Raw genomic sequence first — 17,500 nt, forward strand, 5'->3', positions numbered from 1 at the left:
CTCATAGTGTTTTTGGGTCTCAAATTGTGGGTCCCGACCCCATCTAGGCGTTCGTCTTCTTTCTTTTTTTGTCCTCTCCCCCCCCCCTTGTGTACTCTTGTCTTCTTCACTCGTTTTTTTTCCCCTTCGTTTTCTTCGTTTTCTTCTTTACTTTTTCATTTTCTCTTTCATTTTCTTCTTTCCCTTCTTTTTCTTCTTCACTCTTTCGTTTTCTTTGTTTTCTTCATTGCCTTTTTCTTTTTCTTCATTTTCTGTTTCTTCTTTCTCTTTTTTCTTTTTACTACTTCTCTTTCTATTTCTTCTTAATGTCCCTCTGTTCTTATATTTCATTTTGTTCTTGTTCATTTCTTCTTCTCAGCTTTTTTCAACTTAGCTACTTTCTTTGCTTTCTTCGGCCACTTTTTTAGCAATTTTTTTTTTCTTAACTTTTTCTTCGCCCTGCTTTCCTTTGCTTTTTCTTCCTCACCTTCTTCTTCTTCGTTTACCTCTTTGCTTCTTCTCCTGTTCCTTTTTCGTTTCTCTTTTGTTTCCTTCTTTCTTTTTCTCTTTTGTATTAATATATGTTCTTCTTTTCTTTTTCTTGACTTTCTTCCATTTTCTTCGTTCTTTTTTTCCTTCTTCGTTTTTCTTTCGTTCTCTTTTTCTAGTTCGTTGTTTTTGTCTCTTCTTTTTTCTTCTTTACTTTCTTCTATCATTTCATCTTGTTTTCCTTCATTTCTCTTTCGTTTTCTGCTTCCATTTTCTTCGTTGTTTTAGTCTTTCTTCTTTTCTTCTTTACTCTCTTCTATCATTTCTTCTTCTTTTTTCTTCTTTTCCTTTTTCGTTTTTCTTTAGTTTTCTGTTTTATTCTGTTTTAGTCTCTCTACCTCTTTTTATCTTCTATTATTTCTTCTTTATTTTCTTATTCTCCTTTTGTTCTTTCTTTTTCTTCTTATCCATCTGCTTTCTTCGTTTCTTCTTTTTCTTCTTCATTTTGATATTCTTCTATGTTTTAATCTTCTTTTTCATTTTCATTTATTTCATCAAATTTTTCTTATCTTTGTTATTCATCCCCTTTTCTTTCTTTTTCTGATTGGATACAAAAAATCACGATAACCAATGGTGATGAGTTGTGGATATGACGTCATACGGTGAGAAGAGTCTGATTGGCTGAGTAATTTGAGCCCCGTGGAGCAGCAACCAGGGTCAAAACAGAGCCTGGGATTTCATCCAAAATCATTTGGACGTCGTAACTTGGAATCAACTTTCCCAATTAGCCCGGAATTATAATAAACTAATTAAACATGGATTTCAATTGCCGTAGACTTGTAGGTCGGTGACCTTTAGGGGACACTATAGTATTTTTGCAACTTTCTGAATTAAAAGTCTGTTTCTCCGCTCCCTTGTCCTTCACTTTCCTCACATGTACTTGCATTTATACAAACGAATGTATATGTGTATGTAATGACACGCGTATACGCACGCACACAAACACACACACACACACGGACGTTCTTGTTCCTCTTTCCTTTCCTCCTCTGTCTTATCTTTCCTTGATCGGTCCCGTTCAATTCCCTTGTCTTCCCTTCCCTTTCCTTCCCTTGTCTTCCCTTCCCTTCCTGTCCTAGACCTTTTTTTGTTAATTAGCACCCACCTTCTTCCCCTCGTCTCCATCTCCGTTTTCTTTCCTCTTCCCTTTTTTTTCTCTCCATTCCGCTCTGCCTTCCCATTCTCCCTTCCCTCCTTTCTCTTGCCTCCCCTCAAATCCCTTCTTCCCTCCTCCCCTCCCTCATCCCTCCCCTCCCTCATCCCTCCCTCATCCCTCCCCTGCTCCCCTCCGCGCAGCCTTCCCAATGACCTTATCACTCTTCATTCCTTACACATGGACGCTTGTTTAAGCAAGCTTTCTGTCTATCTCCCTACCTCTCTCTCTTAAGCTCTCTCTCTTTCTTAATCGCCTTCTCTCTCCATACCTCTCTCTCTCTTTCTCTCCTCTCTCTCCTTCTGTCTCTCTCTTTCTTAAGCAAGGTCTCCACTTTCTTCCCTTTCTCTCTACCTCCCTCCATCTCTATCTCTCTCTCTTTCTCAATATATCTCTATCTCTCACTCTCTCTTTCTCTTAAGCTCTCTTAAGCCCGCTCTCTGTCTCTTAAGCTCTCTTAAGCCCGCTCTCTGTCTTTTAAGCTCTCTGTCTCTGTCTCTTTTTCTGTCTCTCTCTCCCTCACCCTCTCTCTCTCTCTCTCTATCTATCTATCTCTCCCTCCCCCACTCTCTCTCTATCTATCTATCTGTCTCTCTATGTCTCTCTCCCTCTCCTCTCTCTCCCTCTCTGTCTACCTATCTTTCCCTCACCTCGCTCACTCTCTTTCTCTCCCTCTCTATCTATCTATCTCTCCCTCCCCTCTCTCTCTCTTTCTCTCACTCTCCCTTTCTCTCTCTCTGTCTCTCTTTCTCTGTCTATCTGCCTCTCTCTCCCTCCCTCCTCTCTCTCTCTCTCTCTCTCTCTCTCTCTCTCTCTCTCTCTCTCTCTCTCTCTGTATATATATATATATATATATATATATACATTAATATATTTATATATATATATATATATATATATATATATCTTGTATCTCTTCCCCCCTCGACGGGCCTATCTCTTCCTCCACTCCAGCTTCCCTAATCCCCTCAACAATCTCTTTTTCTCCCCTGTAGCTTCCTCACTTCCTCCCGCACCTCTTCCTCCTCTTCCTCGTTCTCCCCCACATGATCCTCCACCTCCTTCACCACCATCTCCTCCTTCTCATCCTTCTCCTTTTCCTCCACACCATCCCTCCACCTTCTCCCCTTTCTCTACCTCATAGTCTTCCTCCTCTTCGTTCTTCACATACTCCTCCTCCTCCTCCACTACCACCTCCTCATTTCCATCCTCCCTCTCCTCATCTTCCTCCTCCTCCTCCTCCTCCTCTTCTTACCATCTTCTCCACTCCTTTCTTCTTTTTTAATCACTTTCTCCTCCGAATAATAATTGCGATATATAAGCGAATAAAAGTCTCGTTGGGGAATCTGGTGCACGTCACGCAGTTGTAGTCGGCATTGCTTCCTAGCCTGTAGTTCGTAGTCTGTTCCCATCCCTTTTGTTGGCAGGTTGGTAGGAGACTGGACTCCTAATCATGAGGTCAAGTTCGAGGATCCTTGACCGCTGCTCTTGATTATATGAACGACATCACTACAAGTTGTGATTTTTTCCACAATATATATATATATATATATATATATATATATATATATATATATATATATATATATATATCACGTGTTTTTATTTTATTTTTTATTTATATATTTTTGTTTTTTCTTTATTTTCTTTTATTTTTTTCTTTAAGAAGAAAACTTTTTACCCATACAGTAAAATGACCAATGGAAAGGTCTGTACTGCCGATTACCTTCACCACACGAGGTAAAGGTCCGTTTTGCCCAGTGCGATTGCCAATGGCGGCGGGGTGGCTGACGCGCATCCTCCCTCCCTCCTGGCATCATCATATCTGAGTAAACGCGTCGGTTGTAGGTTCGGTTAAAAATGATCAGCCTCGTACTCTGTAGCTGGAAGTGAAACAGCCCCATCATCCAAAAACAAAGAATTAGTGCTCAAGATAATCGTCTGACGATCATCATTGAGCCATGAACGATCATCGTTGAGCGATAATCGCACCGACCATAACGTACCTTTAGCTGTGGACAGAAATCGATGCGTTACGGTTACCGAGGGAATCCTGGATGAAAATGATGTTGGCGATTATTTTGTTCTTGCGAGGGCCTCATTTCCACTCAAGTTTATTCGAGTTCTCTGATTCGGGAAAGGTGACAGCCTCAACATGTTTAGAGGCTTAAATAATGATGGCGTCGCGATTTACGATACGTGTCTGTAATTGTGCCATTGATGTTCCCATAACAGAGCTTGTATATTCACATGCCCCACACACACGCACGCACACACACACACACACACACACACACACACACACACACACACACACACACACACACACCTCTCATGGCGCTGTGGTTAGAACTCTGGCCTGCCACTACGGAGGTCCGGGTTCGACTCTCGCCCGGGGCTGAAATAATATCAGTATCGCAGCGCTGAGGGGTGTTACTCCAACTCTCGTGGGCGGGGAGTTGGGGGTGTGTGTGTGTGCAAGGTCATAGCATTACCCATAGATCGGACCTACGAGCTCTGAGCTCTCTTCCAGGAGGGAAATAGCTGTCGATCACGAGTCCAACACGTGATCCAAAGACCAAGTGAATACACAAGGACACCATTCCCCCCCCCCCCGGACACACACCAACCTAGCTTTAGTTTCAATCCTTAGCAAGATATCTAGTATTAAAATGGCTATGATAAAGCGCCATTGTTAAATATTGTTTGTTTTTTCTCCCTAGGGTCTGGTGTACCATTACCTGGGGATGGAACGCCTCGCTGAGAAAACCCTCTTGGATGCCATCAAGATGGATGCGCTGGACTACGAGTCTTGGTAAGTACCTCGTCCTTCTTCTTGACCCCGTGACTTTTCCTTGAGTGAGGTCATCTGGCTCGGGATGTAAGCTGTCCATGTTCCTGTTTCATTCCCTTCCTTATGCCAAAGGAGTATACTGTATATGTCCTATCATTTCTACTATCTAGTACTTTCCTGAAGTACAAGTAGTTATTCGTGGTATACATCCGCGTGGTAGCCCAGTGGATACCTTGTCAAATTCACGAGCAGATGGTCGTGAGTTCGATTCCCGGTACCCGCTGCGTGCTTTGTCGTTGGTTCCCGACAGCCCTGGCCAAGTGGGGAGGTGACCCAACCATCGGTTAAAAAAAAAAAAAAAAAAAAAAAAACTTCGTAGGAGCGGGATGGTAATAATGTACAGCTGGTCATAGGATATATTGAACTTTCAAGTCTTCTTTATCCAGATATGCGGATGTAAAGTTTGGTAGAGTTCAAGAAAGCGTAACTTACCACAAATGTAAAAAAAAAAAAAAACTACCATTGAGTTTAGAATAATGAATAACAACAGTTATCGCCTCGATTTTCCACTGCCTGAAAACGCGGAACGCCACAGCTGCGAACGAAAAGGATTATGGATTGATTATTTGTTAGGATTTATATCATCTGTTTGTACACTTTGTACATTTGTGTAAATGTGGCGGCACACTAGGCATTTCTGGCTAGCATGCTGCTCACTTTTGCTACGCGTTTTTTTATATCCAAGTGTCAAATTACTTTCGCGTCATATAGTGAGAAGCTGAATGACGAACTAAGAGAAGTTAAACCTATACGAGTGTTAGGCACATTGTAGAAACGTTCTTATGCAAATCAAGACTATTGTAACCGAAGCCGTGTTTTACTCAAAGGAAGTAGCAAAAGCAAATAGCATGTTAGCCAAATTGCCGACACCTTAAGTTTTAGAAATTTGAACACAATATTTTGAATGCAAGAGTCCCCCTGTCATCAACGAATTGTGTGGAGAATTTGTCCGTTTTCATATGGAATGTATGTTTCGATATTTCCACATTGTTCTAAAAAATTAATAATCGGGTACTTATTGGAGTCCTAGTGGAAACATTCAAGGTTTAAAAGAAATTAATAATATCAGAACTGAAAATAGAAATTTAATATTTACTATCCAGACGAAAAACAATGGCCTGCGAGTGTCATTGTCATATTCGATATCAGTCAAACAATCCGTTGCCCCAGGTCTCTCGCGGCCCGCAGGAAACTGATAACAATATACTGTAACACAGGAGCGCATAATGGTCCTTTAAAGGAACAAAATATACTTTTTAGATTTCATTATATGTAATTTATGCATGAATACTTTGTTTTCTTTCAGTACTATGTACAAGAAAACGTCTTGTTACATGGTAATGCAAGGAAATTCATTTTTCATGCATAACGTACGTATAATGTTTGTGTTTTTTTAATTTTAATTTATGCATGAATACTTTGTTTTCTTTCATTACTATGTACAAGAAAACGTCTTGTTACATGGTGACGAAAGAAAATTCAGTTTTCATGCATAACTTACGTATAATGAAATTTCAAAAGTAAAATGTTTGTGTTCTTTTAAAGGAGCACTATGTGCTCGTGGGTTAACGACTCTTTCAGATGTGTGATAATTAGGTTTCACCTAACTTCTTAGTTGTTGTTTTTTCTAGTTTTCGGATGAACTTGTTATGTTCCAAAGAGAAGTGAAACACAAAGCTGTCGAGATGCCTATTGACGAAAGAAACATTATTGAACGATACAACGCCGAGTTTTTGCTTGTCGCTAACAAACAGGTTAGAATAAGTGATAAGCATTAAGGAGGCTGTAAGTACAAATTAACTGAAGGAAAACGCGTTATCACACTGGGCTATTTTTCCTCCGACTGTTGCAGCAGATTTGCAGTCCGCAGCTTTGGGGAAGGAATCTGATATTCTGGAGGAAAATAATTTTCCTTCAGCATATTAAATGTCATTCTGTGTGTTTTTGTTAAGAAAACAAAGTAGTTTGCAATAGTGATTTTATGGCGGTTTTTTTTTTTTTTTTTTTTTTTTTTTTTTTTTTTTTTTTTTTTTTTTTTTTTTTTTTTTTTTGATGTGGGTAGTACCGTCGATTAATCGGAGGTTGGATGAAAAATAGCCCAACGTGATAACCCCTGTAGAATAGGATACTTGGAAAAAAAGAAAACGGATAAACGCGTCCTCAAAGATATCTTGTTAACATTTCCGGCAGCCACACGGCAGATTAAGGTGGCTGGGGGGGAGGGGGGATGGTGTTGTTTGTTTGTTTGCTTGCTTGCTTGCTTCCGGTGTTGGCGACATCCATCCAAAGGATTACCCGTGACTAGGGACCTCTTCCTAGCTCGAAGATCAACACCATTAAAATGCCAACGTCTTCCATCTCTCCCCTTTTCCTCCTCACCTCCTCTTCCGCCTCCTCTTCTTCCTCCTCCTCCTTCTCCTCCTCCTCCTTCTCTTCCTCCTCTTCCTTCCCCTCTTCATCCTGATCCTCCTCCTCCTCCTCCTCCTGATCCTCCCATCCTCCTCTTCCTCCACCATCTCTTCTTCCTCTTCCTCCTCCTCCTTCTCTTCCTCCTCCTCCTTATCCTAATCCCCCTCCTCCTCCTCCTCCTCCTTCTCTTCCTCCACCATCTCTTCCTCCTCCTCCTTATCCTGATCCTCCTCTCCCTCCTCCCCTTCCTCCTCCTCTTCCTCCTCCTCTTCCTTCCCCTCCTTATCCTGATCCTCCCACTCCTCTCCCCCTCCTCTTCCTCCTCATCTTCCTCTTCCCCCTCCTCCTCCTCTTCTTCTTCCTCTTCCCTCTTGCTTCCTTTCCTTCCTTGTCTACCTCCTCCTGCGCTTCTTAAGCCCTTTCTTTCTTTACCTCCTCTTCCTCTCCACCTCCTTTTTCCTATCCTCGTTTACCTCATACTCCTCCCTGTACTCCTCACATCCTTTTCCTGTGCTTTACTCACTCTCCTTTCTAGATCCTCCTGTCTCCTCCTGTCTCCTCCTCTTCCTTATTCCTTCTTTCCCTTATTCCTCATTTTTTCATCCTCCACCTCTTATCCTTCGTCGTCATTATCCCACACCTCTTCTTCCTCCTCTGCTTCCTTCTCTTACCTCCCCTTCTCCTCTCCCTCTTCTTCTTCCTCCTCCTCCTCTTCCTCCTCCACCTCCTTCTTCTCCTCCGGCAACATATTTAAGATAATGAAGAAGGCCCGGGCAGACTCCAGCTCATAGATTAGACTCGGGCGGATGGGCGGTTTGTGCCAAAGTCTTGGGCCAGACAGGCTTAGCAAGTCTGGCACTCTCAAGGAGGTGCTGTAGTCTAGCCCTTGCTGGAATGCGATGCCTCTGAGTATTTTCTGTCTAACCTCGCAGCACTCTTACATATTTTGTTAAAACAGATGACCTTCTTGTGCTGTCGAAGGGTGGCATTGTCCAGCTTTAGCGGGTGTTTGTAGCTATGTCACACTGACGATAGCGGCCCATCAGCTGATTAAATCGTCCGGCACTTACCAAGGAAATTTTTTAGTGTGCGCCACGGTATTGAAGGGCCTTATGGGAACGCGCAGAATCTCGATCTCAGTAAGCTAGATGAATGATGGCAGATATTACTTGGAAAGAGCTCGTGTTGCCATGGAGATGTGTGAAATGTTTCACCTGTCAGATTGTGTATAGGGATTGTAACCGCACGCATGAATGAATGAATGCGCTTGCAGGCTCTAGAGTTAACACATACACACACACACAAACACACACACTCACTCACACACATACACACACGCGCTTCTTACACACACACACAGACACGTTCTGTGTGTGTGTGTGTGTGTGTGTGTGTGTGTGTGTGTGTGTGTGTGTGTGTGTGTGTGTGATTCACCATGGTCTTGGATCACATGTTGGACTCGTGATCGAAAGTTATTAACCTCCCAGATGACAGCTCAGAACTCGTATTACCGATCTATGGGTAATACTGTGACCTTACACGCACACACACACCCAACTCCCCGCCCACGTGAATCGGAGTAACAACCCGCAGCGCAGTGATACTGAAATTATTTCAGTCCTGGGCGGGATTTGAATACGGACCGCCGTGGTGGCAGGCGAAAACTCTAACCACTGCGCCACGAGGGGTGTGTGTGTGTGTGTGTGTGTGTGTGTGTGTGTGTGTGTGTGTGTGTGTGTGTTAACTTCTTTAGAGCCTGCAAGCGCATTCATTCATGCATGCTCTGAACGAGCAAGTGGTCTGTAACGCAGGAGTGACGGACAAGTCGTTCCAGGAAATCTGCACCCAGGAGGAAGCAGACACACGTATCATGCCGCATGTCATGGATGCTGCCAACAAAGGCCACTAACTCATCCTCTTCAGAACAGCGGACATTGATGGTGTTGTACTTGCTGTGGCATGTTTCCACCAGTTTAAGACCTCTGAGCTGTGGATATCATTTGGGACTGGAACGTCTCAAAGGTACATAGCCATTCATGAGATCATTGCTGCTCTGCCATCATCCAAGGCCCAGGCGCTGCCATTCTTCCATGCTTTCACAGGCTGTGCAAGGGAGACATGGCATGTTTTCCCTGAGGTCACAGAAGCTTTCTTGTCACTGACAAATCCACAATGTCAGTTGACAGAGAGCTCACTGGCCTTCATTGAGAGGATCGTGGTGCTGTGGTACGACCACACCGTTGAGCTCTCCAACATCAACGGAACAAGGCAGCAGGTGTTCTCCGAGAAATCAAAGTCTCCGGGAAGCATTCCTCCTACAGAAGCTGCTTTAAAGCAACATACTCTGAGAGGAGCATTCCAAGGAGGACATGTGTGGGGTCAATCCCTGGAGAAAAACCCAGCCTTGCCCAGTCCATCGCTCTTTGGATGGGAATAGGATGCAGCATGTTCCAGGTGGACACCTTCAACAAGCACATGATATGTGCTATGAACTGATATGTTGCAAATGCAAGAAATCTTACAGAGGTCTGTGTAAATGCAGCAAATCACAGATCAAATGCACTGCGCTGTGCAACTGCGAAAGGGACTGTTTCCAAACTTAGGCACCATAAACTGAAGCTTTTTGTGACTCAGATGTACCACCTGATAAATCAACAGTATTCATTCAGGTTTTGTGGTGAGTGGTTATGAAATTAAAATTTATGTAAAAAACTACAAAACAACTTTTTTTTGTCGTTTGTAAAGATGATCGCTGTCATTCTGTTTACTTGTTGGAATGAATGTTCGGTATTAACTGCTGTGTTTATTGTGTATATTCAGATAAATACTTCTTCGAGGATACTTGTATATCAAATATTTGATCCATTGTGGTGGAAATTTTCAGCTTTTACATTGACAAAATGCACAAAAAAGGCCCAGGTCTTTTCACAATTGTATTCAGAGGTTGCAATAAAAAAAAAAAATGTTTGCAGTTTTGGTTACTAGGGGGCTCTGATTTCATTATTTATTATCAAGAGATAGTTCTTATTAATTATTTTGGGAACCTGTCAAGTTTCATATTCCTAACTTAAAAATAATTTTTTTAAGACCATTTAATTTTTCTGTGACGTCCGCCATAAGATTTTAGTTCCTGCTGTGGCCACCAGGGGACTCTGACAGCTTGTCTCTATATCCCAAGATGTTCAGATAGGGTTACTCTATACGTGTGCCAAATTTCATGTTTTTAATCCAAAAATGCACGATCTTCAAAAGAAAATTGTCGATTATGTAGCAGCTCACGGTGTGTCCCCGCCCTGATACGCTTTGGTGAAAAATTGTCTTGTGTGACCTCACATGTTCCTGTCTTGTCTATTACTTTTCTGTATATACGTTCCTACCCATTGTCATTCTGTATTCCTTGAAAATGTCTGAATAGACGAAAACGTTCGGATCATAGTGTCTTATTTCCCGAGTGGTTTTCTGCGAAATCTTATTGACGCGTTTAGTGAATTGTGTTACATATATATATATATATATATATATATATATATATACATATATATATATAATATATATGTATATAAATATATATACATATATGTATATATATATACGTATATATATATATATATGTATATATATATATATATGTATATATATATGTATGTATATATATATATATATGTATGTATATATATATATGTATATATGTATATATATATATGTATATATATGTACGTACATATATGTATATATGTATATATATGTACATATATATATATATATATATATATATATATATATGTATGTATGTATATATATATGTATACATATATATATGTATGTATATATATATATATATATGTATATATATATATATAATATATATATATATATATATATATATATATATATATATATGTATGTGTATAAAAAAAATAGATATATATATATGTATATAAATATATATATATGTATATATATATATATATATAATATATATATATATATATATATAAATGCTTTGATATATACATACTTGAAAGATAAAAGTGACATGACAAATCGAGGTTGAACTTCATCATTCGTGCATTAGATTTGGCGGAAAATTGGTCGTTTCCCCATTCTATTCTGTTATAGCATATTCCACGGTTCTGCTGCTCTCGTAGCCTTCTTAAGACATCAAGATTACGGCATTACCTTTTAATATTACGCATTCAGTTCCGCCATAATAAAGTCAATTAGCGGCAGGTCGTGGAGACGAGAATTGAAGTAAGGGGGAGGGGAGGGGTGACGGGGTCTCCTACTGTCCCATTAGCCAATAATGACCCAAACCTTTCAACACCGGACCAAACTCTGCCAACACCGGACCAAGTGTGACAACACCGGACCAAGTCTGACAACAACCTGCCAACGGGCTGCCCCCTCATCTCTCCTTCCTGACCTAATTGCCCTGGAAATGAGGGCCTTCCCGCTGCCACGGCGCCGCGCCGCCCTTTCGGGGACCCGAGCGGGGTTCGGCCCCATTAGGGCCCCTCATTCCCCCCTACCCTCCACCTCCACCCCCGGCTCGCGCATGTGTAGTAGTTGTAGGAAGAGACCGCGAGGGATGATGGTGGACCAGAGGGGGAGGTCAGGGGATGGGGGAAGGGGTGGGAGAAGCGAAGGAAGAGGAAGGAGTAAGCTGAAGGGGGTGAAGTAGGAAACGGAAGAGGAGAAGGATGCGAAGGGAGAGAGGAAAATATAAGGGGTGAAATAGGCGGAGAGATATAGGAAGGATGAGGCAGAGATCAAAGGGCCGATGAGGATGATGGAATTGGCTAAGAGAAAGTAAACCCATTCACGACTATTGAAGACTTAACGCTTTTATTCGCCTCCAGGTGATTTTATTCAGCCGAGGGAGATCCTGCAAGGGGGCTAGACAGAGAACAAGGGATGGAAGAGAATATAGAGGAGGAGGAGGCAAAGTAGAAAGGAGATAATGGGAAGGGAAACGAAGGAGGTTGTAATGGTTACCCTTTTGATTACTCTTTTGACACACTTCGATTTTTTCAGGTTAATGTAAGACTATTTTAAGCAGATCAAGAAGAGGACTTCGTCCTAATTGCTTGGAGACACCTTCCAGAATATAAGTTTGTCCCTCAGCTGGACCAAATCACCTGTCTTTAGCCAGAAGAAAATGCATAATGTGCGGAGCCACGTTGAGGGATATGAAAACAAGTGTTGGCGAAAAAGAGCGAGAGTAGACGGGAAGAGGATACGAGGAGTTTAGGAAGGGAGTGGGAATGGGAAAAGAGGAGAAGAAAAGAGAAGAAGAGGAAGAGGAGAAGGAGGCGAGAAGATGGAGTGGGGAGGAATCATTCCGACTGGGCCACAAAAGGTCACTGACTGGAGTGAGTGATGTAGGTTCATCTCGGAAATATGCAGCGGAAATGAGAGATGCGCGAAGGAGAAAGAGAAACAGAGAAAGGGAGAGGGAGGGAGGGAGGGAGGGAGGGAGGTTCTCAGCCACCCACCCCCCTTTACCGTCGGTGTGTTCATCATGGTTGGCGACAGGCAGGCGAGGCCCCCCTGCAGGGGCCTCGTCAGTCCAGTGGGGGCACAGTTTTGTTTGTTTGATTTTGGTTGGACGATGTTATTTGGCTGACCGAAAGGTATCTGTCTTGTTCAGCTCGTTCACTGATTTAAAAAAAAATCGGAGACTGCAAGGGTTGAACACGGTAGTGAGCGCTGAAATAATTGGTCGTTTTAAGGGAAGATTTGGTAAATTTATGGATAGGTATAAAAGGTGGTAAAGGACATGGAACTGCCTAGTGTAGGTTTTATGGTTTCTTGGAGTCTCCTCCGTTCATATGTTCTTAATGTAGGACTTACCAACCCAACCCGTTAATCTAAAGGGGTGACCTTGGAGATTTTAAAACACTTCTATATAAAGAAATGTGACTGAAAATCAGAATTGAATAGCGAATTTCAAAACCTTTCAACTCGAGATGCTTTACATCTTGTGGTCTAACACAACAAAATAGCAAGATGCAGTTTTATTTGTTTATGCATACATTGTTTTTGCTGTTTTTACTTTTTTCTTAATGGCATTTATGTACCTTTTTATATTTTATTTTGTCTTTGTGTAGTTCTTCATTTCATTATTTGGTTTATTTCTTGAATTTTGATATATCACTCTTTATTTATAAAATAATTTTACACATTTGTGTACGTAATATTTGCATTTTGACTATTCTTTTGATTTATATACTGTATACTTTTCAAGTACCTCTATGTATATGGGTATTAGTCAATATCGGGTTTTGGCTCTTTTGTATTCTCACTGGACTGAAATTTAGTTCACATATTGATTTGTGTACGAAATATTTTCATTTTGACCCCATTCTCTTGGTTTATATATATTTCTATTTCCCTATATGTATATTCACTTTGAAAGCGGGAAAGAGTGAAATTGACATGTCCTCTGATGAGAATATTCCTTTCCTATACCTAGTCACCTCGCCTTGCGAATATCGGTTTATTAAAGAAAAATATATATTTTTATACAATCATTAATTTATTTATTCATTTAATCTAAAGGGTTGGAACATTGATATTCAGTGATTGAATGCATTCAGCTCAAAAACTAAAATTTTCTAGTTAAGGTGTCTGACCTAGTTTAGCTAAAACAAAATATTTTGATAAAGATAATGGGGAATTAATCGAAACGGACTTAATCTCCGTCGCTCCCAAAGGGTTGACACACACACACGGGCGCTTGCACACACACACACACACACACAATCCACGACTAGTTCCTCCTATGTATACCTTACTGCATCCACTGAATGGAATATTATATATGATGCTGTCGTTTGTTTTGTTATTTCTTACTTTTCCATTATTATGTCCCTTATCTTCCTGACGTACTAGCTATCTTTATATCTGCTCACTGTAGACATCTAACCAGGGTTATAGATGCCTTCTTTCCCGGGAACTGTCATATATTTCTTATTGTTTTAATCGTTTTCCTCACTTTGATTTATTATCCGAAAGGCTTTCTTTTTTAAGTTTATTAAGTAGACCCAGTGGAGATAGAGTTTGCTGAAGGTGTTGATAATATAAGTGAATTCCTCTCCCAATAAAGTGTGCCCGTCTGTAATGAACAGACTGTGGAGGTTACTCCAGTTGAATAAAATGGCCTGACGATAGTCTGTGTGGTAATTGAGGTACGTTTATTACCTTCAGCAGGGAGAGGTTCTCTCCTTAAATTAATAAAATCGTCTAGCGACACCCAGGAAAACTATTCAAGAATCGATCACCGTTATCTGTGCATGGAACACCGTTATTCTCATCGACATCTTTCCTGGCGAAGCGATGAAAGTAAGAGATGGGAGCCGAAAGACTTATGTTACCACGTGGCCACAACACAGCCTGCATCCTGAGCTGATGTCCAAGGGATAAGTACAGTTGGCTTCATTCCTAAGTACTACAGTGACGGCCTATTGTTGCTAGTTGTCGCAAACGTGTTGGTTTATGTCGTATAGATACGTAAATATACGATGTAGATCAGTGCCTTGGCTACACCAGGACAGAAAACAGAAAGCATCAACCATTGTAGTACGTAGGAGTGGAGGGAATTGTGTATGGCTCGCGGTACCAAGGTAAGTCGCATGTACCAGCCCTGTAGATCCTCTCCAGGACTCGGTGGTGAGGCTCGCTTTAGGCCACGAGTGGCTCATTAACGCACAGTGGGTACTTTTCAAGGGTCACTACCCATTAAGACTGTCTTGCTCTGTGGAGGCTCATCAACTCACACCGGTAGGCTCTGTTACGTTATTGTACTAAGCAGGGGACACTTCTCAAGGCTTCTTACAGTATGGAGACCCATCATAGTCTCAGTGGTAAGCTCACTGAGACAGCACAGTGGGCCTTGTCTAAGGCTCATAAGTAGACGTACTAAGACTCCTTACTAAGACCCCGAAGATAATCACAGAATACGAATACTCCAAGTCGGGCCACTTACTGGAAACTAGTGGGACTTCGTGGATGTCCATCGATTTTATTCACTGTTGAAGCGGTCTCCAAGAGACTGAAGAACAGCAGTACATAAGTATGGGATACACGAGAAAACAGATTGAGAGCCTCTGGTAGTTGGTTTTCAGTCTTACAACAAAGACATTTGTAAAGGCTCGGTGCAAGGTTCAAGGTTCTGCTCCTTTGCTATGGACACACCCTGATAGGGCATTTGGGTGTGGTGCGATGATGGACTGGAATGGGCTTTGTGGTGTCTGTCGCGTTGGTAAGAGCCCCCCGTATTTTTTTTTTTTTTTTTTTTTTTTTGCGGGGCTATTACTCGCTCGGACTTTAACCTTGCCGGTGGTTCGGAACAGTTCATACATGAACGCAGGAGTCGATATCCACGGTTTGCCACTGCAGTAATGATACCCGGAGGAAGCTGATGTATCACACAGTCGTGTCCAAGTCACCTCAATAGGTCCGAAGTGAGCGTCGGACGGAGGGCATTACTCAGAGCGACTGTTCTTCCTAACCTCTGCGCCGCGGCCAGGATTCAAACAAACGTCCGAGATACCCACGCGGTTACCAGACGCGCGCACTACCACCGAGCCACAGCGGAATCGTTTGCTAAAACCCGGAGCCCTACTGGGACCGTCACCCCTCCGGCCCCGGAATCCATAGAACCCCCCCCCCCCCATGTCATAAAGTCCTATGACATGGCCCGGGTCCAGAATTCGGTCCCGGTCGGTGTACTCGAGAACGGGCGGAAGCGGGATTTGGGGACGGGAGAGAAATTGAGAGGAGAGACGAGAGAAAGGGGGGTAAAAGGTAGAAAGTATGAGGAGGGGAGTGCATAGCAGAGATGGGGTATAGGCTGGGTTTAGAGAAGGGAAGGAAGGAAGGAAGGAAAAGAAAAGATAATTGGGAAGGGTCGGTGAGGTTTGGGTTTCAGTGAGGAAAAGAGGTAACAAGAGAAGGGCGTTAGCATACTCAAGAGTTCAATCTCAGCTGAATAAAATCGACAGCGCTTGTCACATATGGGTCGTAAGGTGAAGGCAAAAGTTGGTGAGGGCCTGTTGAAAATATCGTGTAAAGTCAAATGAGAAAGGGGATGACTTGATAAGGCCTGCAGAGAACCAAAAAGGAAGAAGGTACTAATTCGAAGTCGGGTACCGATGTACATTAAAGGGCCTTGAGACTCCCTCTTTTAAAGGGTTCAAATTATAATAGGCAGGTGGAAAGGTATCTGAGAGAAAAAGAGTTCCACAGCCTCTCTCTCAGTGGAAAGAAGTAGAGGCAGCGGAGGAAAAGGGCCCGATTCATGGTGTTTGTGCGTGTGTGTGTGGGGGGGAGGGGATAATTACGTGCGTATGTATGTTTACATGTGTGAGTGTCCGCTCGTGGGAGTGTATGTGTGTGTGTGTGTGTGTGTGTGTATGTGTATGTGTGTGTGTGTGTGTATTTCTATGTGTGTTTGCATTCTTCAAGTACGCTCATCCCACTCTGCCCACTTTCCTATTGCCTCCTTTGATTCCCTGTACGCATCTACCATTCTCAACCCGCCTTTCCTCCTTCCTTTCCACCCTCCCTCCCTCCCTCCCTCCCTTCCTCCCTCCCTTCCTCCTCCCTCCCTTTTTTCTTCTCCTATATCCCACCACCTGTTTCACACCCAATGGAGCCCTCCTTTTCCCTCTTTCACCGTCACCACCACCAGTAGCAGCAGTAGGAACGGCTTCTCGTCAGTCGTTCTTCCTATCCTGCGCTGGGCCGCCTTCAGGAACACGACCACCGCCCCAACTCTCACCCTCCGCCGTCAGCCACCACTGCGCATGCTAAGGGCGAGAGCCTTCCTGGCGTTGTGGCATTGCGGGGGTCTAGCAAGGTCACCTCCCCCAACCCCCGACCCCCCACAAACACACACACAGAAGTAAGAACCCCCATCCCACCCGGCGCGGCTCGACGGGAGGACGAGGGGAGGTCGGCTTGGCCGCCGCCGGGAAGGACCTGCTATGGGCGCGTTCCGGCCGTTGGCTTCCTGCCATTTCCGACCCAAGACTTCCCTTCCCTTCTCTTCCCTCCTCTCCTTCTTCTTCCGTTCTGCCAGGCCCCGCCCATAAACCTTCTCCTCCTACCCCACTTCCCCTTGCCGTACTCCCTCCGCATTCCCTCCCTCGCTCACTCCCGAAATACCGGCCCGTCAGCCGCTGCCTCCTTCCCTTCCTCATCCTCCTCTTCTTCCTCTTCCTCCTGTTCCTCCTCTTCCGATCTCGCAGGAGAACCCCCCCTCTCAGACCTACTGACCTCGAAGTCAGCTGCCATCGGGAGAGAGGCAGGATCTCCTTTTCAACGGCTCCAGCCACCGCAGAGAGCGATAATTGCCAAGACAAAACACTTTTGATCCGGCCTGGGGAGGGAGGATGTGGAGGCCGAGATGTGAAACGGACCCCATTATGACCAGACAAAGTGACCGCGACAGGGGCCCTTGTACGCGACGCTATCGTGATAAGGTCGTCGTCGTCGTCGCGAAAAAGGGTCCACGACCTCGTCTACCGACTAATTGATCATCATCACAAATA

The 17,500-nt window shown here is 43.2% G+C and overlaps 1 protein-coding gene across 2 annotated transcripts in view; it reads left to right on the top strand.

The window, feature by feature from the left end:
* Ttc7 (tetratricopeptide repeat domain 7) overlaps positions 1-17,500 on the top strand; it is a 512,658-nt gene that overhangs the window by 276,734 nt on the left and 218,424 nt on the right. For both annotated transcript variants that reach the window (XM_076200670.1, XM_076200754.1), the window contains exon 16: positions 4,405-4,496. In XM_076200670.1, the coding sequence (XP_076056785.1) occupies positions 4,405-4,496 (92 nt within the window). The remainder of the gene's footprint in view (positions 1-4,404; positions 4,497-17,500) is intronic.

The sequence above is a fragment of the Oratosquilla oratoria genome, chromosome 1 (assembly GCF_046742065.1).
Source record: "Oratosquilla oratoria isolate Oo_2021 chromosome 1, ASM4674206v1, whole genome shotgun sequence".
Lineage (NCBI taxonomy): Eukaryota > Metazoa > Arthropoda > Malacostraca > Stomatopoda > Squillidae > Oratosquilla > Oratosquilla oratoria.